At 56.9% G+C, this 24,105-nt stretch overlaps 10 protein-coding genes across 10 annotated transcripts; 7 read left to right on the forward strand and 3 right to left on the reverse strand.

Annotated features, from left to right (window-relative positions):
• Positions 1 to 22: 22 nt before the first annotated feature.
• On the forward strand, positions 23 to 1,349 carry FA10DRAFT_270846 (alpha/beta-hydrolase; the record flags this gene model as incomplete). Its single annotated transcript, XM_025523076.1, has 3 exons — positions 23 to 616; positions 690 to 1,016; positions 1,101 to 1,349. The coding sequence occupies 3 exons, from the start codon at positions 23 to 25 to the stop codon at positions 1,347 to 1,349; spliced, it is 1,170 nt and encodes a 389-aa protein (XP_025381084.1).
• Positions 1,333 to 2,347, reverse strand: FA10DRAFT_264485 (putative RPL37A-ribosomal protein L37.e). The gene is made up of 3 exons (XM_025520665.1): positions 2,320 to 2,347; positions 1,795 to 2,011; positions 1,333 to 1,737 (listed from the first exon to the last, which is right to left on the reverse strand). Coding segments are annotated over exons 1-3 (276 nt in total). The 5' UTR covers positions 2,321 to 2,347; the 3' UTR covers positions 1,333 to 1,679.
• Positions 2,348 to 3,070: 723 nt separating this feature from the next.
• On the forward strand, positions 3,071 to 3,530 carry FA10DRAFT_270847 (putative RPL30-60S large subunit ribosomal protein L30.e; the record flags this gene model as incomplete). Its single annotated transcript, XM_025523077.1, has 3 exons — positions 3,071 to 3,148; positions 3,215 to 3,408; positions 3,473 to 3,530. The coding sequence occupies 3 exons, from the start codon at positions 3,071 to 3,073 to the stop codon at positions 3,528 to 3,530; spliced, it is 330 nt and encodes a 109-aa protein (XP_025381086.1).
• A 309-nt stretch (positions 3,531 to 3,839) lies between these two features.
• Positions 3,840 to 7,785, forward strand: FA10DRAFT_264487 (WD40 repeat-like protein). Its single transcript, XM_025520666.1, has 2 exons — positions 3,840 to 5,059; positions 5,354 to 7,785. The coding sequence occupies exons 1-2, from the start codon at positions 4,055 to 4,057 to the stop codon at positions 7,556 to 7,558; spliced, it is 3,210 nt and encodes a 1,069-aa protein (XP_025381087.1). The 5' UTR covers positions 3,840 to 4,054; the 3' UTR covers positions 7,559 to 7,785.
• A 272-nt stretch (positions 7,786 to 8,057) lies between these two features.
• FA10DRAFT_34210 (hypothetical protein) lies at positions 8,058 to 9,141 on the forward strand. The gene is made up of 3 exons (XM_025525448.1): positions 8,058 to 8,060; positions 8,135 to 8,796; positions 8,864 to 9,141. The coding sequence occupies exons 2-3, from the start codon at positions 8,384 to 8,386 to the stop codon at positions 9,012 to 9,014; spliced, it is 564 nt and encodes a 187-aa protein (XP_025381088.1). The 5' UTR covers positions 8,058 to 8,060; positions 8,135 to 8,383; the 3' UTR covers positions 9,015 to 9,141.
• Positions 8,971 to 12,429, forward strand: FA10DRAFT_34110 (hypothetical protein). The gene is made up of 2 exons (XM_025525447.1): positions 8,971 to 9,630; positions 9,699 to 12,429. The coding sequence occupies exons 1-2, from the start codon at positions 9,123 to 9,125 to the stop codon at positions 12,308 to 12,310; spliced, it is 3,120 nt and encodes a 1,039-aa protein (XP_025381089.1). The 5' UTR covers positions 8,971 to 9,122; the 3' UTR covers positions 12,311 to 12,429.
• Positions 12,430 to 13,005: 576 nt separating this feature from the next.
• Positions 13,006 to 13,449, forward strand: FA10DRAFT_217203 (ribosomal protein S7; the record flags this gene model as incomplete). The annotated part of the gene is made up of 1 exon (XM_025518512.1): positions 13,006 to 13,449. A coding segment is annotated over one exon (444 nt), but the record flags the coding sequence as incomplete, so codon positions are not given.
• Positions 13,450 to 14,208: 759 nt separating this feature from the next.
• FA10DRAFT_264490 (Pirin-domain-containing protein) lies at positions 14,209 to 16,622 on the forward strand. Its single transcript, XM_025520667.1, has 6 exons — positions 14,209 to 14,435; positions 14,503 to 14,766; positions 14,864 to 15,472; positions 15,541 to 15,611; positions 15,678 to 16,395; positions 16,460 to 16,622. Exons 1-6 carry the CDS (start codon positions 14,341 to 14,343, stop codon positions 16,539 to 16,541), a joined length of 1,839 nt encoding a protein of 612 aa, XP_025381091.1. The 5' UTR covers positions 14,209 to 14,340; the 3' UTR covers positions 16,542 to 16,622.
• On the reverse strand, positions 16,526 to 20,226 carry FA10DRAFT_264491 (hypothetical protein). The gene is made up of 8 exons (XM_025520668.1): positions 19,891 to 20,226; positions 19,227 to 19,822; positions 19,148 to 19,151; positions 18,724 to 19,067; positions 17,394 to 18,657; positions 17,287 to 17,343; positions 16,786 to 17,221; positions 16,526 to 16,727 (listed from the first exon to the last, which is right to left on the reverse strand). The coding sequence occupies exons 1-8, from the start codon at positions 20,044 to 20,046 to the stop codon at positions 16,696 to 16,698; spliced, it is 2,889 nt and encodes a 962-aa protein (XP_025381092.1). The 5' UTR covers positions 20,047 to 20,226; the 3' UTR covers positions 16,526 to 16,695.
• A 987-nt stretch (positions 20,227 to 21,213) lies between these two features.
• Positions 21,214 to 21,372, reverse strand: FA10DRAFT_224285 (hypothetical protein; the record flags this gene model as incomplete). The annotated part of the gene is made up of 1 exon (XM_025518603.1): positions 21,214 to 21,372. A coding segment is annotated over one exon (159 nt), but the record flags the coding sequence as incomplete, so codon positions are not given.
• Between the last annotated feature and the right edge of the window lie 2,733 nt (positions 21,373 to 24,105).

A 24,105-nucleotide genomic window follows, 5' to 3' on the forward strand; every position in this document is an offset into this window, starting at 1 on the left:
GAGCAAAATAAAGGAGGCCAGCATGGGATGGATCCCCTCGCTATGGACGACGGCACAGGCGGTTCTCAGCGTCTTTGTCCTGGGCGTGGCCAGCACGGCAGGGCTGCTGTACCGCTACCAGCGATCGCTCGTCTATCCCTCCAACTTTCCCCAGGGCTCACGCACTGACGTGCTGACGCCCGACCACTTTGGCATTCCCTACGAGGACCTCAGGCTGACGACGCCTGACGGCGAGACACTCCATGCGTTTCTCATGCCGCAAAAGACTGCAAGCGAGAAGGAAAAGGCGAGAGGAGAGAACCTCGACCCAGACGAGACGGTCAAGAGGCGGCCAACGATTCTCTTTCTGCATGCCAACGCAGGCAACATGGGCCACCGCTTGCCGCTCGCCTCGGTCTTCTACAAGCGCTTCGGCTGCAATGTACTCATGCTGTCCTACCGCGGCTACGGGCTCTCGACGGGCCAGCCGTCAGAGCAAGGGATCCGCATCGACGCCCAAACGGCTCTCGACTGGATCAGGAAGCACGAGGCGCTACAAAAGACCGTCATTGTCGCATACGGTCAAAGCATCGGAGGCGCCGTGGCCGTCGACCTTGTCTCCCGAAATACTAAGAGTGTGAGTGGACTAGTCTTGCGATCGTGAAAGAAAAAAATGGCTCATTTCTTCCATTTCCCTCACTCGCACACAGATCTACGCCCTCATTCTCGAAAATACGTTCCTCAGCATCCCAGAACTCATCCCCCATGTACTCCCGCCCGTCCGACCGTTTGCGTTTCTCTGCCGCGAATACTGGCCGACGGGCGAGTCAATCAAGCTGATCCCCAAGACGACGCCGATTCTCTTTCTAAGCGGCCGAATGGACGAGCTGGTGCCCCCGTCGCACATGGACGCCCTGCTTGCGCGATGTGCGAGCGATGTCAAGGTCTGGAAGAGCTTTGCCGAGGGGACGCACAACGACACGTGTGTCAAGCATGGCTACTTTGAGTCCATCGGACTCTTCCTCACCACCTTTATCGTCCCGCGCACCGCGGGGGGAGCAGCCGCAGCTGCAGCCGCTACGGCAGCCTCGCCCAGTCTTGTCACTGGCTTTGCGCTACAGAAGGACGAAAAACTCGACGCGCTCCGCATCATCGAGACGGGCCAGGGGACATCGTCTCGCTCCAGGTCACATTCAGGAAGCAGGGCAAAGCTGGCAAGGAGTGCATCGACCGGAAGCTCGAGCAGCTCGGACGCACGACGCAGAAAGACAACCGCGGCTACTGCTCAAGGCGAGAGGACCCATGACTCAGATGCAAAATGGGTCGAGATGAGCGCAAAGGACGCAGAGACAGCTGGGCCTTTGACATGATTCTCTCATCCTGAATCAAATCAATCATACAATGCAGCAGCAGCAGCCCCTCCAAGTCCGGACGTTTGCTCGAGAATGACAGACAATGAGAAAGTGCTGGCAGCATTGCCGAAAAATGAGTGCGTAGGTCATAGTGCCATTTTGTTGAGTGGACGTACGAGAAGCCCGAAGATGGAAGTGAAGGGAACAGTAAGGGGAGGAATGTGATGATGGTGACCACAGCCAGAATCGCTGCGCCGCTGAGATATGGATGTGGACCTCTTCCTCCTCTGTCGTTTGATGCTAGTCTACACGAAGCCTGCCACGTCGAATTCGAAGTGCTCCTCAGCTTTAAGCCGAGGCGGCGACCTTCTTCGTGGCGACACCGGTGCGGAAACCGTTCTTGGCGCTGTAAAGACAGTGTCAGAGCCCGTTCAATAGACAGGAGACAAGAGTAAATACTCACCGGCGAGGGACGTCCTTCATGTGGCGCATACGGCCAGTGCCCGTCGTCTTTCTCCTCTTGGCCTTCTGTCCCCACTCGTACGAACGGATCTTGGCGGCAGGGTAGCCGCACGACGCGCACGTCTTGTGCTGGCGGTGGAACGAGCGCTTGTTGCAGCGACGGCACAGGGTGTGCGTCTTGGTGTGCCGCTTACCAAACGAGGTCGTACCCTTGGTCACTGTGGTGAAAGGCAAGTCAGTCGTCTGTCCTCTCATATCTCGGTTCTCCCTCTTCTGCCGTCAAAGTCCTTCGCCGGATTTCCTCTGTCCAGAATCTCCCGAGTCGCTTCCCTGCTCCAGCGTCGTATTGTACCCATCGCAGGATTCGCTTTCATCATAGGGCTTTAACGCCAGATCGAACATGAGCACCGCCCTCCCTCGTTCAATAATGGTGCGACATTTCCCCCCTACTCCGATCGCAGCGACATTCCTTTCGCCGGCCTCACGATAGAAGAACATCCGCTTCCTTCAACAACAGGATACTCACTCTTGGAACGATCTCGAGCGAGGTTGTCTTGAGGGTTGAAGAGAGGTCAAAATCTCGAAGGTGTCCTTCAGTCGCAGCGAGCCCGGTGCGCGCGCAATCCACGTGTTTCTCCGGCCGAAACTGCGGCAGGCTAAATTTCAACCCATCCACGCGTGACATGCGGTCCAAAGGCCCCCCCTTCATTTGGGCTTGGTTTGGACGGCAGACCTTCTCGTTTACCAAATCTCGACCAGCGATAGATCAAGGTGAGCATCCTGTCGTTGGCTTCTGGAGAGCAGGAAGACGGTGGGCGAGACGAACAGGTGGACGTGCAGGCGATCTGGATCGATTCGCGATGTGGGACGCGGCCAGGGAGGGGAAAGTGGCGGCATGTGGCACGGAGCAGATGTATGCTCCTATAGCTCGCGCTGGGTGCACAGCTCTCGCTGAGGCCATCGCAGACGGAAGAAGCGAGGCATCGGAGCTCCTAGTGGGGGTCAGAGTCGTCTTCTCCAGCGCTGCGAAGGCCGAAGACTCGGAGCTGTCGGAAGAACGGCTCCTGAAGAAAACACGGAAGCTGTCCAATGGGGGGAAGATCCAGGTCGGGTTGTTTCGGCGAGATGACCATCGAGCCTAGAGGATGGAAGGACGAGGGGGCCTTGGGGCTCTTGCGGAAGGTTGGAAGCGAGTTAGGAAAGGCGAAGGAGAAGGAAGCCTGGTCTTACAAGAGGGAAACTATGGATGAAAACTGATCATAATTCTGCACCTCCAGATGGCACCCAAGGCAAAGAAGGCGACATCGGACAACATCAACAGCAAGCTCCAGCTTGTTATCAAGAGTGGCAAGGTCGTGAGTGTCTCCTGTATCTTCGTCGGCGCAACCTAAGCTCATCGCGACGTTACTTTGTCTTTGCAGAGCCTCGGCCTGAAGTCGGCTCTCAAGTCGATGCGCAGTGGCAAGGCTAAGCTCGTCCTCATCTCGGCCAACACTCCCCCGCTGCGCAAGTCGGAGCTCGAGTACTACGCCATGCTTTCGAAGACCAGCGTTCACCACTACCAGGGCTCCAACGTGGCTCTCGGTACAGCTGCCGGAAAGCTCTTCCGTGTTGGGTGGGTTCTCCCTCTTATATTTGGGGCCCAGAGCGAGTACTTACATTCGTTCACAATTCTGCAGTGTCATGACCGTCCTCGACGCTGGTGACTCGGACCTCCTCAGCACCGTCGCTGCCTAAGGGACGAGAGAGGGGATTTTTGTCGTTGGCGTTTCTTTCCACAAAATAAGAGGGACACATACACTCTCGCGCTTGTACATTCTAGGCTTCACCAGCATGGCCATCATCACCACTACAATCACATCCACGCATCGATATGCTAGTAACTTTTGGCTTGTGATTCTGTGTGCCAGTGTTGACTGTGAAGAGGATGCGCTTGGATGACGAGTGCAATGACAGAAAGTGACGATATGAATAAAGCTCAACCACGTGCCAATGTTCCTGATCACGCAAAAACCACAGAGGTTGACGCCTCGCTGCGTTCATCATCGCTCATTTCAATTACTTTTTTTGGACGGATCGAGAGGTTGCTCGCTCTCTTTATTTGGATCGACACAGGCTGGCTTCGAAGGCGTATTGACATCACAAGAGCACGAATCCGACGTCAGCAAGTGCCAGATTGATACGTATGCTGGGCTCGTGCAATACTCAAGGAGGCTAGATTTGTCCTTGCAGCTGTTCGACAAGCGCGGACTTTAGCAGACATGTCTCCGCCACAGGCCATGTCCCAGGCGGACCGACAAGCAGGTCGCCCTCAAATGCCGGACTTAGCATCGCTGATTCCTCCTTCGTCTGCGATCACCACCGACGCCCTGGTGACAGCGCCGACACCTCACCTCGAGACGCCACCTGGCGAGTCCAAGGCTTCTTCCTCAGCGAATCCTCTCTTTCAAGCGGCCGCCGCCGCCGCCGCCGCCGCCGATATACGCCCCGAGGAAGACGACTTGAACGACGACGAGCGCGTAAAGATGGCGTCAATGACACTGCAAGCCTCGGGACCTGGCTGGGCGCTACTCCCCCAGCGTCGAGCTGCAAACCTCGACCTGAGCCACACCGACCCCATCAAGGGCTGCTCCACCGCCACCCCCACGGCAGTGGTGGGCTTGGATGGAACCGGACGGAACTGCAGCGCCGAGGACAGTAGCAATGGCAGCAGTACAACCAGTATTGGAAGCTCAAGCTACGTAGCCAACAGTCAGGGATCGAGGAGCAGCAACGGGAGCAAAGACGTCGTTCTGCCGACCATCAACAGCAAGCGAAAGGTGGATGACTCGGACTCGGACATGGAGCCGCTTGACCACACGCAGAGACCGGATGAAAAGATCCGATGTACGAATGGTCTCGATGCCAACAGACGGCCACGAAGCTCGAGCTTACACGCCTTGCAAGTCGACACTCTCTCGGCTCCACGAAGCGGTCGTTTTGCTGACTCGAGCCCGGCATCGGCCCTCCGTCATGTTTCTGAGATCCCCGCTGAAGGTGCTGGTCTGCGCGGCTCAGACGCTCATGTCCCTGCCGGTGCTGTTGAATCTTCGTCCGGCGTCGACTCGCTGATGAACGACGGCGAGGGTGCGAATGGAGCCCTCGCGACGGCTCCGTCCGGCTGGAAGATCGGCAACGCCTCATCATTTGCTCCCCCAGCGGCCAAGAGACTCTGTATAAGGCACCAACGCATGGCCGACGAGGGAGTCACTGCTAGGCTTCAACGGGTGAGTTTTGTCGCATTGTTTCTCTCATCACACGCACATCGTCTGGATGCGGTCTACTTTGTTGCCTCAAATTCCTCCACGGCCAAAGAGACCGATCTCGGGATATTTTGGTGGCTCGACCATCATCATGTCCTGATGCATCGTGCAATAAGAAGAGGGTACACCCCTCCTCGCTCAGTTTGAGGCCTCGATCAGCCTCTCCGTAGGTCGTGCGCCATAGAAGAAGCGTGTCACTCTAGGGTCGGAAGCGCTTTGTCATGTCTTCTTCGCTGACACTCTTGCACCTTTACACAGTCGATTGACTCGCTTCCGTTGGCCGACCAAACAGCCGTGAACACGGTGTGGTCCTTGTTCTCGTCGTCGCCCCACCCAAGAAGGGCATTGATGCTCCAAGGTCTCTTGACCATGTGCTGCTTCTCGCAGCTCTCTCTCCTCTCATCGGAGCTGGCCCTCGCCATTCGTATCGACCCATTCAGCCTCTTTCCCAGAGAAGTCAGCCTCAAGGTGCTTCGTCACCTTGATGCCATCAGCCTAGGCCGCGCAGCTCAGGTTTCGCGAACTTGGAGGAGCCTGGCCGACGATGACCTGCTATGGAGAAACATGTGCGAGCAGCACATCGAAAGGAAGTGCGAGAAGTGTGGTTGGGGTCTTCCGTTACTCAACGAGAAGCGAAAGAAGGCGCGCCAGCTTGCTCAGCCCGGCAGCTCGCGCTTGTCGACATCTCCAGCACCAAGCACCAGCCCGGCCGCGAATGGAACTGTGTCTGCGTCAGGCTCGCTGAAGAGGAGCATCACGGCGGCGGCCAATGCAGCTGCCCAAGAGCGACATGCCAAATCAACAAATGCGTCGAGGAGCAGCAGCCCATCCCCCACAGCAACGGTGGCGGCCACAAAGACTCAACAGGCGACCACGAGGCCGTGGAAGTCTGTCTACTGTGAGAGGCTAGCCATTGAGCGCAATTGGCGTCGTGGTCGATACACGACCAAGATCCTTTCCGGCCACACCGATGGAATCATGTGTCTTCAGTATTCCGAGTCCCTTGCCCACCCAGCATTCCCAGTCGTCATCACTGGCTCTTACGATCGAACCGCACGTATCTGGAACATGGAGACGGGCGAAGAGCTGAGGGTGCTGCGCGGACACACGCGAGGCGTGCGCTGCCTTCAGTTCGATGAGGCCAAGCTCATCACAGGGTCCATGGACCGGACGCTGAAGATCTGGAACTGGCGTACGGGCGACCTCATCAGGACCCTCGAGGGCCATACGGAAGGCATTGTCTGTCTCCATTTCAACGAGGACACACTGGCTAGCGGCAGTGCAGATAGCAACATCAAGATCTGGAACTTCCGCAGTGGCGAATGTTTCACGTTGCGAGGCCACACCGACTGGGTCAATGCTGTTCAGCTATGGACGGGAAAGCGGTCTCGCGACGCGCAAGCCCAAGCCACGCGCACCGATTGGAAGTCAGGAAAGGTTGAGGCTGCGCCAGCAGACGAGGATCACGCTCAGAACCGAGATCGCAAGTCAAATGACGGTCAGCCCCCCTCGTTTCTCTTCTCGGCCTCGGACGATGGCACGATTCGTCTGTGGGACCTCGAGGAGCGCGAATGCCTCATGTCGTATGACGGTCACGTCGGTCAGGTGCAGAGCATCAAGCTGGTTATGCTCGACGATGAAGCCGTGAGAAAGCTAGCTCAGAGCGCTGGCGGCGGGCCGGGAGCAGAAGATGCCGACGCGATGCGAAGACGAGAGATTCGAATGCAGCGCAACGAGCCTCAGCGCACGCGGGCCACCTCTACTGACGACGACCATGAAGACGTCGGAAGAGAAGGGGCCGAGGGCGAGGCGAGCACCTGTGGCTACAACCCACCTGCCGTGCCCGGTGGACGAGCGGCCAACACAGGCTCGGCACCAGCAATTCCCGACCACTTTGCATATGTCGCCGCTGCTTCAACTTCTTCGTCGCCATCAATGGGACGCCGACGCGAATCTGTTGCTAGACCATCGACGCCCCGAAGAAGGATTGACCCCGCCCTGCTTCACTTGCAAGACCGCCTCTGCAAGGCTGGCCTCGTCGCGCCGCTCCCCCTCGACGCCGAGCTGAGCGACTTGGAGGGCCCCCTCGCGTACGACTACGTCTCCTCCTCTTCCGACAAAGGTTCCCATCACCGTTCTGCCCCTCGCCCTGTCCTGATCAGCGGCTCACTCGACAACACGATCCGCCTCTGGTGCGTGCGCACCGGCCGCTGCATCCGCACACTCTTTGGCCACACCGAAGGCATCTGGTCCTTGTCCCTCGACAAACTCCGCATTGCCAGCGCTTCGCACGATCGTTGCATCAAGACGTGGGACACCGACTCGGGCGCATGCAAGCAGACGCTGGTCGGACACCGAGGCGCCGTGACGTGCGTCCAGCTTGGCGACGACAAGATCGTCTCTGGCAGTGACGACGGTGATTGCCGCATCTGGTCATTTGCACCGAGATCCGAGTCTTCCTGAACTTGGTCCATTTTCGCTTTTGCGCCTGTCTTGGTCCCTACCCTACTTTGCTGGTCGCTATTTCCTTCCCCCATCTCAATATTGTTCGTGGGATTCCTGTCACTGCCTCTACCTTGTCCATAGGTAATCTTGTCTGTGTCTCTGGGTTTTTTTTTCTATTCTCCAGTTCTTTCAATTTGTATATTACCATGGCCAACACCCACATCATGAATATCAAAGCTCTCTCCTCTGTATGGTTGGTTATCATCTGCCCGGAACCTTAAGTTGCCGCCTGCACGCGCAATCGTGTGAGTCGGGGATTTTTTCGCGCATGCCTACGCGGGCTCCCACAGAACGAGGCTGTGCTGGTTAGAGAAAACACGAGACTTTCCTGCCATGGTCCCGGCTTCACCCCCTGTCGTGGAGGCTGCGAAAGTGGGCTGTTTAAGGTCACGCTTGTCGAGCACGGGTCGTTCTTGGCGGCGACGGCGGCCTCTGCTCTGTGTGACCGAGGCAGAATGCTGTGAGAATGCGCCGAGGACAAGCTTGTCTCGCTGACACATAAAACTTACGCTCGAAATGTCCGCCGACGAGAAGAAGGAGGACCCGTTTCAGCCCTGCTTCCCACGTCCGAAATTTCACACTAGTGACCGAGCCCGTTCGCTAGGGTCTCCCCCCTGCCTGCTCTCCCGGTTCCACAAGTTCTAAATGGAGCACTTGTCAATGGTGTGTCCAGGACTGACTGCTTGGCAAACCGCCGAGGGCGAGCGATACGTGACTCAATCTCCCTCGCGACACGCAGCACGCAGACACACTCTCTTTTTTCGGGGTTGCAGAAAATAGTAAATGCTTATCCGCTACCTCCCCGGCCTTCCTCCCTCTCCACATAGAGCAGTAGTGTCGACGTTGCCCCCAAAAAAATTTCAAAGCAAAGCAACAAGGGCTGGCAGAAAGAGAAGAGAGGAGCGAGAAACAAAAAGAAAAAGAAAGCACCGCCTCTTCTTCCGAGCCGACCGAGGTGGCGCGCGGACACCGAGGTCAATAGGCTTTTTTCTATTTTGTCTCGCTGCGATTCTTGAATTGCACCTGCTGTTTTTCAACCCGCTTCTGCCATCGGGTCTTTCGAAATTGTTACTACAACCTGCATTTTCTTTTTGGCCTTTTTTATTTATTTTTTCTTTCTCCATCCTTTGGTACGAATCATCTTCTCCGGATACGACGACGACGCCGACGACAAGAGCAAGGCTTGGAATGACGAGGTGGGCTTTCTTTCTTCTCTAGATACCAGAACCGAACCGGCCTCTTCGAACTTGCCTCTGTTGCTAGCTCTTACCTGCACAAGCGAGAGGGCGATCGAGGAAAGCGCACGGTAGCGAGGAGAAGCCGAACAAGCAGAAGGCTGTGCCAGGTGCTCCACGCTGCGTACCGCATCGCTTCGCACCGCACGAACGCTTCACTAGTCAACACCAGCCTTTGAACAGTCACGGAAAAGGAGAAAGAGAGCAGCGACAGAGGGAGAACGCGAGGGAGAAAGAGAGAGAGAGAGAGAGAGAGAGAGAGACGGGGAGAGCGAGGGTAGAAGGGAATGAAGCCGTCCAGGACGCTTTCTCGACAGCAGCAACCGCAGAGTCAGCCCGAGGTCAATCTGGCAGTCCCAAGAAAGACGACGATGGCGTCTCCTTCCGCTCTGGCCGAAGGGCCTTCACCGACGCAACTGGCCTTTGCCGTGGCTCATCCGATAGCCTCTCTCGCCAAGATTGCTTCGGACCATGGCCTCTCGCACGACTCGGGCGTCTCTTTCAACAGCAACTCACTCCCCAAGGCCAAAAGACCGAAGAAGGGCATGTCGCTACAGCAGAACTTGTCGACTTCCCTGGCTGTGCCGCACGGAGAGACAAGTGGCTCGATTCCCGAGCCCAGCACGAGCAGCAGCGGCAGCAGCAGTCTCGACGTCACCGCCATCGACGAGGGAGCGAGCACCACAAAGATGGTCAGTGAGAGTCCTGGTACGACGGCGGCATTTGACGCCCGCGACGACACTTGGGCCGACGTGGCGCGGCATGTCAAGCCCTTTGGCGACACACTGAGACATGGTGAGCCTTTCTTCTCTGAGCTTAGGTTGAGCATGCAGAGATCGCTAAGACGCTGACCATCTTGCCAGATCGACTGCGCTCCACGCTGGGAAAAACGGAGCTGAGCCAGCACTGCATCAAGCTCATTGACATCTCCGTCACGACCCTCAAAGATGGCCATTTTGACGTCGCCGCCACCGCCACCGCCGACGAGCCTCGCTCGCCGCTTGACTCGAGCCTGTATGAGGCTCAGACGGAGCTCCTGAGGGTGCTTGGTAACCTCTGCATCGATGACGACGTCAACAGGACCGCTCTTCTGGAGGAAAAAGGGTGGAAGAGCATCGTCGACCTCTTGGAAATGATCCTGGAGCACAGCAACGGGCGCGCACCGACGTTTTCCATGCAGGTCCTCACGCTACTCCGAAGCGCGACAGGTGCATTGCTCAACATGCAGCTCGACCACAGTGAGACGCGCCTGGCGATGCGCAGAGACATCTCGGCGGTGCGCACGCTACTCGCGCTGGCCACCAGCCAAGCAGTCTACGTGCCGGGCGAGTGGATCGAGGAGAAGCTGCTGAGGGACAGGGTACCTGGTGGCTGGCAAGACGCAGGCGCAGTGGATGTCAAACCAGAAAGCGAGGAGGAGGAAGAGATGAAGGTCATGACAAAGATGGGTGCCAGCATCGTCACTTGGGCGTGGAAGATCTTGCAGGACATTTGCACCAGCGAAGAGCAGGACAACAAAGGAAGCCCGGACGCCGAGGCCACCGATGATGCTGCCACGGCTGCTGGCCACGGTCAGGGCCATGGTCAAGATCCACAAGACCGAGTCGACACTCCCTCGACGAGACAGGGGAGCGACAGCGATAGCGAAAAGCCAATCGAGGCTCTCGTTGCAGCTGGCGCTGCCCACCTGCTCTACCTGCCCCTCTTGTCCTTCCTCCCTCCCGCTGCCGGGCCGGACCAGGAGGCAAAGACGGGAGATGAACCAGAGTCAGATCTGACGGCAAGGTGGTATGCCGACGACGTCTCGGACCTCATTGATTACGACATCGACATTGTCCAGCTCGCCTCTGAGCTCATCGAAAGCGCCGCCTTGGATTCGGCTTCATTCCGTGAAGAAGCCCTCTCCTCCAAGTCTCACCCTCGCCTCTCCAGCTCCGACGATCGAAGGATGCGGACTGGCCGATCGCCGGCGCGATGGCACTGTGCCCTAGAAGCCATGATGGCCATTCTCGACGAGGCAGATCCCCCGCGAGAATGGTCGACAGAATCGCTCTCGTCTGGCCACAGCGGCCCTCCGCCTCCGAGTGAACCCGAATCGGCACAGGAGGCTTCGTCTACCTTTTCGCGCACCAAAGCTGCCATGGCTAGAGCCATTGTGGCTGTTTCTGGCGAGGACGCCAACATGGCCAAGCTGTTTGGAAAGGGCGAGCAGGGAGGAAAGAGCTGGTTCATCGAGACGCTCAAACGGTGGATGGCCCGAAACGTCAGTGAGAGGGACGATCTTGTGAGCACAGCCATGCTCAGCATGGGCAACCTCGCAAGGACAGACGACCACTGCCTCGCCCTCGTGCAAGACCACGGACTCGTGCCCCCGCTCACCCAGCTCATCACCCCCGACGCCGACATCAAGGTTGCCCACGGCGTCGTTTCGCTGCTCAAGAATCTCTCCATCCCCGCAGCCAACAAGCTCGTCATTGGGTCCGAGAACAAGGCAGTCACGCTTGTTGCTCCTTACCTCGGTCCGGCAAAGGACCACGTCCAGCCGCTGCAGTTCGCCACCGTCGGCCTCCTCAAGCACCTCTGCTCGGGCTGCACTGAAAACTCGCTCAACTTCGTCACGGAGTCGACGACGGGAAGCAAAGACAGCGTTCTGGACTCGCTGCTCGACCTCGTACAGCGGTCAGACGACGTGCCGACAAAGATGGAGGGCACGCGCATCCTCGTCAATGCCATCAAGACACTGTGGTCGTCCAAGGAAGACGCTCGCTCGTCCATCACTGCTCATACCAAGCTGCAAGCCAGGACTCGGCTCGTCTCTGCTGGTGTAGCAGGCGCGCTCTGCGAGATGGTCAGGAACAGCCCCAAATACCCCGTCCTCGTCAATGAAGGCATCATGTCGCTAGCGCTACTCGGGAGCGAAGGCAGCAAAGGATCCCGGCTCGTGGCCCGCGCCTTATTGGCCGATCCTACCGAGGGTGTGCTCGACGAGGAACCAGAAGCCCTTGCATCAGGCGAGCAAGGAGCAGTGGCGTCGTCACCGGCCAAGTCGCTCACGACCCCTGCCACCGCCCAAAGCCGGAAGCCACCGTCGCGAAGACCAACGAATGATTCGCTGGCGAGCAAGTCGTCGCAGCCACCGCCGCCGCCGCCGTGCTGTGCTGACATGGTATCCAATGTCTTGGCCCGTCGGGACGCGAGGATGCCACCGCAATTCGCCAGCAATGCGTGCAGCCTCATCTACGGCCTCGTCGAGGCCGACAAGCGGTCTTCAACCTCGTCCACTCCCACCTCTGCTGCTACCACTACTGCTGCTGCAGTAGCCTCAGGACGGGATCAAGACGATCCATTGCGCAAGTTGCTGTCCGTGCTTCGACCCAGCTTGATCCACCTTGCAGACCAGGGTCCCCAAGAGAGCCTCGAGAGTGCACAGAGAGCCCTCAAGGCTGTGGACGGCGCTCTCTCCTCTCGCGTTTAGAACCATGCTGTCCCTCTTCCTCATTTCTCCTCCAGTTTCGTACATACAAATGCTGTTCCCCTTCTCAAACACACCTGTAAACCTCTCTTTCATTTCAATCATTGGCTTTCTCTCCTTCCTCTGCGGCTTGTCATCAACCCTCATTATGGTGCGGAGTACAAGTCGGTCTGCCACGTGGTTTCCGTTCTCTCCTTTTTTTTTTTTTTTTTTTTGGTGGACAAGATTCTTCCTGAGCCCATTGATCATCCCATCACTTTACCATGGCTTCGACGTCAGCGAGAGGCGCACTTCGCCTCGTCGCTTCCATGCCAAGGAGTGTGGCGGTGGCAGGACCGTCTGTATCGAGAGCGATGCCGCAGGCGCGCGCAATGGCAACGTCTCGGCCTCGGCAACAAGCTGACGACGACAGCACACCAGCGCGATCGCATCGGTCCCCCTCGCCCACCACTTCGGGCGGCCCGGACGTCGAGCCGCTGAGCGGGCAGCCTCAGAACGCGAGCACAGAGGCGGCGCTGACGCGTGGTCAACGCAGCGCACGAGACATGGCAGACTTTGCCCAGGGCTTGATCGACCCGCAATCGGCCCAACAGCTTCAGGCCCAGCAGCAACAGCAGCAGCAGCAGCAGCAGCAGCAGCAACAGCTGCTGGCGTGGCGCACCCCGACGCTCAACACCGACGGACACTCAGCTGTGCCCTACACGCCAGAGGCTCTCGCACAGCGGACAGACCCGCTGCTGGAGGCATTTGTCAACAATCTAATGCGCGACGGCAAAAAGGCCCAGGCGACGTCGCACATCTGCGACATGCTCGACCACCTTGCCCAGGCCTTTCACGCGGACCCGCTGCCGGCGCTGCATGCGGCCGTCGAGGCTGCCTCGCCGCTCGTGCGCATGCAGACGCGAAAGGGCGGCGGTAAGAATGTGCAGGTGCCTGTTGCGCTCCGGGCCGAGCAGAGCCGGAGAAAGGGCATCGTCGCCATCTTGGACGCGAGCAAGAAGAGAAACGATCGGAAGCTGGCGACGAGGCTGGCAAGGGAGGTCATTGCCGTCCTCGAGGGGACGAGCTCGACGCTGGCAAAGAAGGAAGAAGCACACAAGGTCGCCATGTTGAATCGCAGCAATGCCAGCGTCAGGATCTAGGTCCGCCTCTTCTTCACTCTGCATGGTTACTTTTGGAATTCATTCATTCATCCATCCATTGGCTCTCTTCAATCTCTGCTTTGTGCGACGCTGGCTTTTCTTCCCTTTTCGGCTGGCCTCTATTTTGTCTGCGAGCAGGGCTCTCCGAGCTGCTCGGTTGATGACTCGCTGGGGGATGTGGCTCCAGCCTTGCTCGTGGCCTTCTTCGCCCTCGGGCAAGAGATCGACCTCGCACTCGCCCCTTCTCGCTTCCTGCACTCGGTCAGGGAGCAGTGCGCCCTCGACATCGCGCACAAAGCCATAAGAGTCCTCCTTCAGTACTGCCACGAGTTCCGAGGCTTTTGTTGAAGTTGAGCACCTCAGCAGGACCTATGCTAGCTGTTCAGCAGAGTAACACAAACAAAATGGACGATTTCCGGGGGGGAACCTAGGTGGGGATTTCCTCACCTCTTTCTCTGTCCAGGATACATAGTTGACACAGTGGGATACGCGCTTCTCGCATGTGCTCTTTATGGCGTCTGCTGTCTTCCTCTTGTACGCGGGTGATGGCGAAGAAGACGGCGGTGGGGAGGAGGAGGCGAGGAGCGAATCGAGGAGCCGCTGGCTGACGACGCGCACCATCACTCGGGCTGGTGGCCGTTCTTGCACTTCGACCTTGGTCTTCTCCACAGGAGCCGGCGCAACCGGCGCTGGTGCGGTGGCGTTGGCTTTTGTCAACGTGCGTCGAACATGGCGAGGCAGAAAGGTCGGGTCCATCGTGTCATCGTCGCTGCGTTCTCGGGCTAAAAGAGGAAGGAAGGCGACGCGACTTCGCACCAGTTTTTTAAGACTCGCTTCTCTTACTCCTCCACCGGGCGGGAACGAGAGCTCCTGCGACGACGAACCGCGCCCATGGAGAAGAGGACATTGGTACCGAGACGGTGGTGGCAGCGAGGCCATGCCGACCATGGCTGGCTCAAGTCCTTCCACACTTTCAGCTTTGCTAGGTGTGTTTTCTGCTTGTCGTCGCCTCTAGCCTTCCTTCTGTCATGTCTAACAAGAGTACGAGGACAGCTACTTTGATCCGGCCTACATGTCCTTCGGCCCCTTGCGCGTGATCAACGAGGACCGGGTTGCACCCACCACGGGCTTCCCCACTCACCCGCACGCCAATGCCGAAATCTTCAGCTACATCATCGAGGGCGAGCTGACGCATCGAGACAGCATGGGAAACGTCGAGACGCTCCACAGGGGCGAGGTCCAGTTCACCTCGGCCGGCACGGGCATTCGGCACTCCGAGTACAACGCCCACAAGAAGCGCGAGTGCCACTTTCTACAGTGAGTTGCCTCGCGCAGTTCAGTGATGGAACGCAACATGCAGAGAGGGAAGAGGAAGCCGAAAGAAGCTGAGCTGACGGAGAGCTGCTGGTGAAAGAATCTGGTACATTCCCTCAGAGAAGAACCTCGAGCCAAAGTACTACACGCTGCCGCAGACGTCCGACGACGAGAAGCGCGACAGGCTCCTCACACTCATTCGATCCTCGACGACCTTCACCGACGAGGAGCTCAAGAAGACAGGCCTGCTCGCGCAAGGCAGAGCCATTCCGGCGCATTGCAATCTCACGACACGGGCCTCGATTCTTTCTCCGGGCGCAACACCCCTCCGGCACCTTGTCGGGTCAGAGAGCGGCGTGGACGAGCATGGCGTGGAGAGGTGGATCTACGTCCATGTGGCCATGACAAGCGGCTACAGGGACGCGAGGCTGTTTCAACGTAGCATAGCGCTGAAGACAGAGGAAGGACAGACTCACGACAAGAGGCTGAACCACGCCGCAGACTTCTTGCAAGGGGTGTACGATGGACAAAGGCCCTTTTGGTCCCCCTCTGCCCCCTCTGGCCGCAAACAGCAGCCGCGTACTGAGCTCGCAAGCGATCGGCCCAGGGTCACGCTGACGTTTGCACAAAGTCTCGACGCAAAAATCGCGGGCGAAGGTCGAAAGATGCTACCGCTCAGTGGGCCCGAGAGCATGATCATGACGCACACGTAAGTCTCTGTTGCGGCCGTCGAGGCGTGAAATGCGCGGAGATACTCATGATTCTACGCGCACATAGGTTGAGAACGATGCATGATGGCATCCTCGTTGGTGTTGGAACGCTGCTGAATGACGACCCCCAGCTCAATGGTGAGTGGACAATTCCTTTGGTCTTTTCACGCCCGCATCATGCAAATTGACTCATCTGCTGTCCAGCCCGACTTCTGACGCCTCTCCCCCCGCCCTCGAAAGAGAGGGCAGTCCCGGTTGATCAATGCCCGAGGCCTATCGTTCTTGACTCATCGCTTCAAATTCCGCTTGATTGCAAACTCATCACCAACTTCAGAAACGGTGTCGGAAAGGCTCCCCTGATCGTGCATGGATCCTCGGATGCTTCATCGGAAAAGGCGCAGAAGCTCAAAGAGTCCGGGGTTCAGCTCGTGGCCGTCTCGAATACGAGGAACTGGGAAGAGGTCCTCCGATCGATCAAGGAGGAGGCTGGGCTGCATAATGTCATGGTGGAAGGAGGCGCTTCGATTATTTCCTCGCTCCTGGAGCAGGAGCATCTCGTCGATAAAGTCATCGTGACCGTCTCGACAAGGGATGTGGTTGGTGAAAAGGGCCTTGGATACGGTGCGGGGCCGTCGTGGCTCCGGACTGGGTCACCACAGTCGCCGGCGAGGAACTCAAGCGACGCGAGCAAGAGCAGCACGATGCATTCCGTCACATTGACACCAGAACCCTTCGGAAAGGACCTCGTCTTTGCTTGGTCACGGTCGGCCCCTCTTTTGGCGACTGCGAGGGTCCGTGTGAAGCTGGCCTCGATCGACAAAGAAGAAACACTTGAAGAGGGCGACGGCATCTTCATCAAAGGATGTCGAATCGGGCAGGATGAGATCGCTTTGGAGAATGCAGGAGAAAGAGACGCCGAGCTGTGAGAGTCACCGAGCCCTCTTGATTATTCAAACCTTTCTCATGCACTTTCCTCTCCCACACAGCATCCTCTTTGACGTCGAGCCCGGGAATCAAGACGCCAACGACGACGACGATGATGATGATGACGACGAATGGGATGACTGATCGATGATTCAGATGAAATGAGAATGATCTGTAAGATCGTGTCTACATTGAATACCCGGTACAGAAATGAAAAGCGTCTCTATGAAAAGTTGTGACTATCGCTCCAAGGCGGTGTAAAACGAGGAGCATGAGGTGACAGGAAATGCACCCATCATCACTCGTCGTCGACGAGTCTTTGGAAGCCGGCTGGACGGATATGTTCAGATCGAGATGCCACTGTTCTTCAGACGAAGGAACAACTTACAGTCATCGGCGCTAGCCTCCATCTGTTCTGTCAAATCGGTGACTTCGAATGCCGGTTTGACGCCCTCAGTCTTGACATCCTTCGTCAGCCACCCTTTGTTCCTTTTCTCAAAGGCTTCAGGCCTGCGATCGAGAAGCGTCTCCAGCTGCTCGTCCGAGATGATCTGACTGTCCTTGTCGGCCAATTCAAATTCGATTCGTTCGGCTTTCAGAGCTTCGAGCATATCAGCCCATTCCTCAGCTTTGCTCTTGTCGCTTCGCAGAGCGCCCGTAACACCTCCTCGGGTGCTCGTGAAGGCATTTGCAGCTTCGGTGGTCTCCTTGCTGAATTGATCGCCGGAAAGAACAAGGGCGGACAGCTCCTGCTTCGCAGAGGCCCGCTTGAGGATCTTTTCCTCCGCGGTGTCGCGCGTCACGAGGCGGAAGACGAGGACAGGCTGGTGTGGAAAGTGGAAAGCGAGTTCAGTGAGGAGAAGTGAGACTATGGGACAATCAAACACACCTTCTTCTGTCCAATTCGATGAGCACGATCCTGGGCTTGTCGATCCATTTGCGGGTTCTTTTGGTAAAGTCAGCTCGGATGTCCCTTCCATAATAAAGAAGACCTACCCAATCGGTGTCGTAAAAGATGACCGTGTCAGCCCCAACCAAGTTGACACCCAAGCCACCCGCCCTAGTACTGAGCAGAAAGAGGTTGCAAGCGTTCGGACCCTTTCCATTGTTGAATTCGTCCATTAAGGTCTTGCGGTCGGAAATGGCGGTATTACCATCGAGCCTGAGCGTGTTGATCTTCTTGAAGTCATTTGCCCAGTCTTCGATGATGTCGAGCATGGTAGTAAATTGGCTAAAGAGGAGAACCTTGTGACCGCGGACGAAAAGGGCGTCGAGGAGCCGATTGAGCATTAGCATCTTGCCACTGGCATTGATGAGCCGATCATCGAGGACGAGCTCGCCAGTCGTAGGATCGCGGGGCCAGTGGAGCAGAAACGGGTGACCGCAAACTTTGCGAAGCTGCATGATGGGGTTGTTGAGCTTCATGTTGTTGATAATCTTTTCGCCGTCCCGTACACTGCTTTCTCTGCTCATTCGTTGGACATCCTCAACACTGAGAACGGCCACGTCATCCTCGTGCTCCTTTGCCCGGCCATGCTCCATGCGGTCCATAAATTGTTTCTCGGTCTCGTCGTCAACATTATAGCCCCCGGCATTGCCATTGTTGTTCAGAGCTGAGCGACGGGGCTTCTTCGTCTTCGGTTCGTGACCGCTACCGTTGGATGCGGAGCTGCCATTCTTCTTATAGTCGTTCTTCGCCTTTGCGCCCGCAATACCCGACCTGACATTGCTCTTGCCTTTGGCCTTCCCGTTGCTCTGCTGGCCTTGTTGCTGTTCGATGCCGTTCAAGGGCGCGTCCCATCCCTCACTGCTCTTCAGGGTGCCCATTTGGTTGATGGTGCTCCATGGCATGCCCGTCATTGTCTCGAGAAGTCGAGCTCGAATAGAATTATTGAGTACCTCGTCGTAGAAGTCCTTCTGCTCCACGGTCAAGGGCGCATACAGGGTATACTCCTTTTTGGGCGGCAGATCTCGCTCGACGTCCTTCTTGTGCCGCTGCAGGATGAAAGGTTCGAGGATGCCGCGAAGCTTTGTGACGATGCTCTCTGACTGCTCGCGTGAGAGAATCTTTGCGGACCCGCCTTCGTCCTGGATCTCGGAAAAGTCGAACCAGCTCTCGAACTCCTCGAGATTGGAGAAGATATCGGGGAGAGCAAAGTTGAGAAGTGACCATAGCTCGGCGAGATTGTTGTGGACAGGGGTGCCAGTCAAGATCAGCCGATTGTCGCTCATGTATTGCTGATTCAGCGTGGTTGTAAGCCTGCGTGATGGCGACTTCAGTGTGAGCGGGCGTAGACATTATGGAGAAGGAGAAAGGAAGACCCACTTGGCATCTTTGTTTTTGAGGCGGTGCCCTTCGTCCACGACGATGAATTTCCACCTGACTGCTCCGAGAGCCCTAGCATCATTGATGGCCAGCTCGTAAGTGGTCAGGAAAATGGGGAACTTGATGATGCCCGCCTCGTCCTTTGGCCTGTAGTTGTATTTGTTCAAGGTATGCTTTCGCGAGTTCTTGTCCCCGCCGTGGTGCACGATGGGGACCAGCTGCGGAGCAAATTTGCGAATCTCTGACTCCCAATTGTGAAGCGTTGAGGCGGGGCAAATGACGAGATATGGTCCATATTGCTTGCGACTTTTGAGGTGGCAGATGAATGCTATGGTCTGGAGGGTCTATATCAAAGAAAAGAAAGTGTTAGTATGCCGAAGATGCAGCGCGAGGTAGACGGCAGACCTTGGCTCACTTTTCTGCGTTTTCAGGCATAGACAAAGAACAGGAAGCAAGATCAAGGTCAATGAGTCATTGTTATTATCGCCACCGCTTTCACTCACCCCAATCCCATCTCATCAGCCAAGATACCATTGATGCCGTTCTCAAACAGGCCGACGAGCCACTCCACACCCCTCAGCTGATAGTCCCTCAGCGTGGCACCGGTCACGAGTGCTGGCTGCTTGAAGGAGGCTGATGGCTTCGTCAAGTCCTCTGTCGCCTTAGTACCATCGGTTTGCTCGACCTTCTTTGCGCTTCCATCTTCAGCTTTTCTCTTCTTGTTCGCCTCATCGACAGCGTCTTGCCCCAGCACGTCCGTCAGCTCGTACCGATTCTCTTCGCCCTTTCTCTTTTGGTTCGTCCGGGTGTCTCTTCTTCGAAAGTCTGTTTCGCCTGCCACCGCCGTGCCCTCTCCTCCCTGTCTCGTCGTCCTGCCCTTTGCCCGCCCTGCGCTTGAGCCTCCACGATCGTTGTCGTGACCATCAGCTCCCTTCGCTTCCTGCTCCTCGCTCTTCTTTTTAGCCTCTGCCTCGGCTCGCTTTCGCTCCCTCATTGCTCTGGCCGCGTTCTCTTTCTGCATCTTCTGGCTCAGAATCTCGCTATACACCTTGGACTTGCGCAGCAGCGCACTCAAGCGCTTGAATCGGGGATCCTCATTCTGGTCGTAAAGACGAGAAGGCGTCAGCGCTGGGCAAGATGTCAACAAGAGGGAGGGAGGACACTCACTTCTCGCTCCTCGTCCGAATCAGCCTTGCTCGTGACAGGCGTGCCGACACCGCTGTCGTGGCTTTGGCCCGCTGTGCCGTTGGTGTGGCCATTCGACTGGGGCTGGTGCTGCTGAGCCGAAGCGGCCTGTGCAACGCCATTGTCGACGACCGTCATCTTCCTCCTGTGCCCACCGCAATCTTCTATCCACCCTTCTCTTAGACGAGGCAAGCAAGAGCACGCAAGCAGGAAGCAACGAGAGAAGGAGAGAAGGCGAGAGAGAGAGAGAGAGAGAGAGAGTAGGAGCAAGCTCGATGTAGTTGTAGTTGTGAGCGTTCGCAGCGAATCATCCTCTTTGTCAGAATTCCTCTTTCTCGATTTGCGTCACTTTTCTCCGCGTTACAACGCGTCAAGAAGCGTCAATGAACACGCCGCGATCGGCCACGCGCCATAAATTCTCTAGGACCCTCGAATGACAGAATACCTTTAGCGAGAGGCTTAGTGGGATCGGGAAGTTTGCATGACAGGCCCAGCAGGTCGAATGCTTTGATTATTGTCCTAATCATAGCTCTACACGTCTTGGCGAGCCATTGGAACCGGTGGCAGATTAAAAGTAAAGGAAAAAAGGAAAGGAGAAGAGAGGGACAGAAAAGGTGACCGAAGGCGAAGAGAACAGAACGAGGGAATTAATTAATTAGCCAGGCTGAACGAGGGCCGGTGTTGGGTGGGCGCGGAGGCCCCCAAGGCGTGGGACGTGTCTCTGAGAATCGAATGGTGGCTAGCTAGCCGGGGATCGTAGAGCCCGTAGGAGCGCTGGACAGGATGGTGTGCCGTCGTTGTCACTTGCAAATCGAGCTGGTTATCACCGATGGACGTCGACCGCTTCAGATGCGAAAAACTCGACGAAGCTTCATCTCTGCTCGGCTTCCAAGCACCTGCATCTCCTCCACCGCCTCCTCCACCGCTGCCGATGATGCCGAGCGCATTGTCAATTGCCATCTTGGACGTGCTCATCCTTCGACCTGCCCGTTCCATGCCGTCCCAAGCACCGCCAGCGGCTCCTCCTCTCTGCGAACCGTAATCTTCGCTGTTGTTCCCGCCATCGTCATCTTGGTCATCATCACTGCCGTCTTGGTCGTTTGCGTCCTCGAGCTTGGATCTCTGCAAGTGCCGTGAGCCTTCATCGCTCCCTCGACCATACTTGCGCTTCCCACGCTTATCGTCATCGTCGCCACGCTTCTCTTTTCCGCAACCCTACGGAGATTGCCATTTCAGTCAGCATTGTACAAGCAAGCATAAGATGTGGAAAGAGAGTGGAAGAAATTCTTAGAGAAGAAAACTCACCTTGACGGCGACGTGGCGCTTCAAAGCGTCTTTCCTGCTGAAGCTCTTGCCGCAATAGTCGCACGGAAACGGTCTGACGCTCAAATGACCCCGTTGGTGCCTCTTGAGATCGTGATTCCGTGCAAACCTGGCGGGACACTCTGAGCATGCAAATATGCGCGGTTGCGTCGAGAGCACCCTGGGCGCCGATCGGGGTCGCTTGCCGCCCGCCATGGGTGCAAAACCTCCATAGTCGGGCGCTTCGCCATGAGACTGATGCTGCTGATGTTCGTGCTGCTGGTGCTGTTGCCCATACCCTTGTCCTTCTTGGTGCATGGGCGAAACGGACCGATTCTGGCGGTGATGTGGGTTGTGCGACTGCTGGTATCCTTCACTGATGGGAATGGACAAGTCGCGGTGGTATTGGTGTTGGTGTTGGTGTTGGTGGTGGTGGTGATGCTCATGCGGATGGTCGCTGAAGCCGCTCCACGACGGGTTCGATGGACTACCGGCAGATGGCGCTCGATGCGTGGGGCCCCTGTAGGGCGCATCGGTAGCCGTGGCGGGAAGAGGAGGAGCGGATGCATATGCACCGTGGTTGGATGAGGGCGACTGCTGCTGCGTAGCACCGGCCCAAGCGGAGTCTTGATGGTGCTGCTGGGGCGAGGCACTGTACTGCATCTCGGCGCTTGCTGCGCGCGGGTCATCGTGACGGGGGTGATGGTGACCACCGGCACCCCAGGAAGAAGACGAAGGAGCAGGGCCGGCGGTGGGAGCAGAGGCGGTGTGCGACGACCACGCCGGTGAGGCCATAGACCGTGGTGAGGCAGGCGCCGCGTGATAGTACCCGTGGCCGTCATCAGACAGCCGGATAGATGCCTGCTGACCAGAGGTGTAGGCCGGGTGCGTCATGTACGGCGACGGCCCGCTTACAACCGCACCTCGGCGGTTGTCGACGTTTGCGGCGGTGTTGTCATGGTGATGCGCAGGCACGGCGCCCATCGACGAGATGCTGTGCCTCTTTCCATCGAGAGAGCCCAGCGTGATGCTCGGTCGCTTTTCATTGAGGAGCGAGGCATGTCCAACGGAGAAGCTGGGCCTCTTGCCATTGGCAGGTGATGGTCCCCTCGACGGCGCATCTTCTGGAGGCAGCTTCATGGGTGGGAGGGGGAGCAAAGGCCCCATGCTGGCCCCACTGACGGCGCCCCGTCGCATGGGCACGGCTGCGCTCAGAGGTGGGAGCGAATTGTCGTCATCGGAAGCGCTGATGGCTCCCTGTCGAGGTTTTGGCGCAAGTCGCGGAGAGATGTAGGGCGAGGATGGATGCGAGGAGCCGGCATCATCGTCAAAGCTCGCGCCCTCTTCCATGCTGACTCTACTTCCGCTCGCCTCGCCTCTTGCAAACATCGTCATCGATGGAGGCGACTCCTTTTCCCCTTGCGCGCGCGCGCTTTCCCTGCTTTGGTCTCGCCGTTGCAGTCCCGCGCTTGGAAGGATTAAGGGTTCCTGACAGTATGGCTTGGCGGAGAAGCAAAAAATAAAGGGAGGAGGTAGGGAAAGGGGGGCGAAGAGGTAATAAGGAGGAAATGAAGAAAAAGAAATCAGAGACAATAGACAGGATCTCCCTCCTCTAGTCCAGCCCTCGGTTGAGTCTTTTTCCGGGGACGAAAAGCTGCACCAATGATGGCAGTCAACGAGGGAAGACGAAGCTTAGGCGGAAGTCGGAGAGGGAATTCTACGTTGGTGTACTCGGTCGTCGTCGCTGTCGCTCGATGGAGAGAGAAATTAACGGGGAAAAAGGAGCGTCAAGCTGCCGCCCCATTTGCTTGCAGACCGCGGTTCTTTCCCTTCGCCACAGTTGTCTGGACTTTTTATTTTTTTTTTACCTCCGGGTTTCATAATCCATGTGGCTTGATTTGAAAATACGCTTTCGATTTCAAAAAAACAAACATTCTAATTGCCATGACAAGACATGCCCTGGATGCACATCCTCACGATGCAGGAAGGGATCATGATGATGTGGGTGCCTGGGAAGGCCGACGTTCCTCATCGATAAAGCCAAACGCAGTAGTAGTTACGATCTGGCGATTGGGAGCTAGGGTGGGAAGGCCGCACTATACGTGCTGAGATTCAGGCAAGCAGCAGTAGTGTCGCATGGGACTACTGTGGGACGTATGAACCTCTTTCATTTAATTTTTTTTGTGGCTGTGGGCCCGTCAAGCCACAAAAGTCGATCGTAGCCTCCCAATCTGGCAGACGAGCGGAAAGCAGGACTTCCCCACTACACACTGCAATTGTCCATTCTTCTGCCGTTAGAGCTCATTATGCATTTACAAGCGACGGACGTGGATTAAATGACTACTGGTCAATAGCAGTGAGACATCACATCTGTCGTCATTGTTGTCGTTATGAGCAGAAGGCTTGGATCGTTGAATAACACCCTCTTTTCTCCCTTGGTGGATTTGATCGCGATATCGATGCGCTTTCACCCGGACGCCTATCTCTGTTGGCTGGTGCCCCCTTGCACCAATTCGCCTAGACACTGCATATATTGTATATGTGCTGAGTCTGCTTCAATTGTCCTGCGGAAGTCTCGCCTAAACTTCGTCTATGCCGTTGCAAAGAATCCGATCAAGCTCCGCTCACGGGTAAGTGGGCAGCGTAAGACCTCATCCCTGTTAAGTCACTTGGTCAAGGTAGTCGGACGTCTCACGTCCTGGCCCACTGCTTGCTCTGGTGTTTTCTCTTCCTATTCCGAGAACATGCACGGGGATATTTTAGTCTGTCGACCCTTGATAAGATACCACTCTCAGGTGTTGGTCGGTGGCCCGGGTCATCGGAGACTGTGGCCTCTCTCGCCCCTTTGGCTCGGACTTTTGAGAATAGCTGTCGGCATGAAAGTAACGACTTCTC

The sequence above is a fragment of the Acaromyces ingoldii genome, assembly GCF_003144295.1.
Source record: "Acaromyces ingoldii strain MCA 4198 unplaced genomic scaffold FA10scaffold_1, whole genome shotgun sequence".
NCBI lineage: Eukaryota > Fungi > Basidiomycota > Exobasidiomycetes > Exobasidiales > Cryptobasidiaceae > Acaromyces > Acaromyces ingoldii.

Bases quoted from the DNA above. Each gene is read 5' to 3' on its own strand.
- FA10DRAFT_264485 (XM_025520665.1), bottom strand. The intron at 1,738-1,794 runs GTGAGTATTTAC...CTGTCTTTACAG, and splicing joins ATGAAGGACGTCCCTCGCCG to CGCCAAGAACGGTTTCCGCA.
- FA10DRAFT_264487 (XM_025520666.1), top strand. From the start codon at position 4,055: ATGTCTCCGCCACAGGCCATGTCCCAGGCGGACCGACAAGCAGGTCGC. The intron at 5,060-5,353 runs GTGAGTTTTGTC...ACCTTTACACAG, and splicing joins TCACTGCTAGGCTTCAACGG to TCGATTGACTCGCTTCCGTT.
- FA10DRAFT_34210 (XM_025525448.1), top strand. From the start codon at position 8,384: ATGCTTATCCGCTACCTCCCCGGCCTTCCTCCCTCTCCACATAGAGCA. The intron at 8,797-8,863 runs GTGGGCTTTCTT...CTCTGTTGCTAG, and splicing joins GCAAGGCTTGGAATGACGAG to CTCTTACCTGCACAAGCGAG.
- FA10DRAFT_34110 (XM_025525447.1), top strand. From the start codon at position 9,123: ATGAAGCCGTCCAGGACGCTTTCTCGACAGCAGCAACCGCAGAGTCAG. The intron at 9,631-9,698 runs GTGAGCCTTTCT...CCATCTTGCCAG, and splicing joins TGGCGACACACTGAGACATG to ATCGACTGCGCTCCACGCTG.
- FA10DRAFT_264490 (XM_025520667.1), top strand. From the start codon at position 14,341: ATGGAGAAGAGGACATTGGTACCGAGACGGTGGTGGCAGCGAGGCCAT. The intron at 14,767-14,863 runs GTGAGTTGCCTC...TGCTGGTGAAAG, and splicing joins CGCGAGTGCCACTTTCTACA to AATCTGGTACATTCCCTCAG. The intron at 16,396-16,459 runs GTGAGAGTCACC...TCTCCCACACAG, and splicing joins GGAGAAAGAGACGCCGAGCT to CATCCTCTTTGACGTCGAGC.
- FA10DRAFT_264491 (XM_025520668.1), bottom strand. From the start codon at position 20,046: ATGACGGTCGTCGACAATGGCGTTGCACAGGCCGCTTCGGCTCAGCAG. The intron at 17,222-17,286 runs GTGTGTTTGATT...TTTCCACACCAG, and splicing joins ATCGAATTGGACAGAAGAAG to CCTGTCCTCGTCTTCCGCCT. The intron at 16,728-16,785 runs GTAAGTTGTTCC...ATATCCGTCCAG, and splicing joins GGAGGCTAGCGCCGATGACT to CCGGCTTCCAAAGACTCGTC.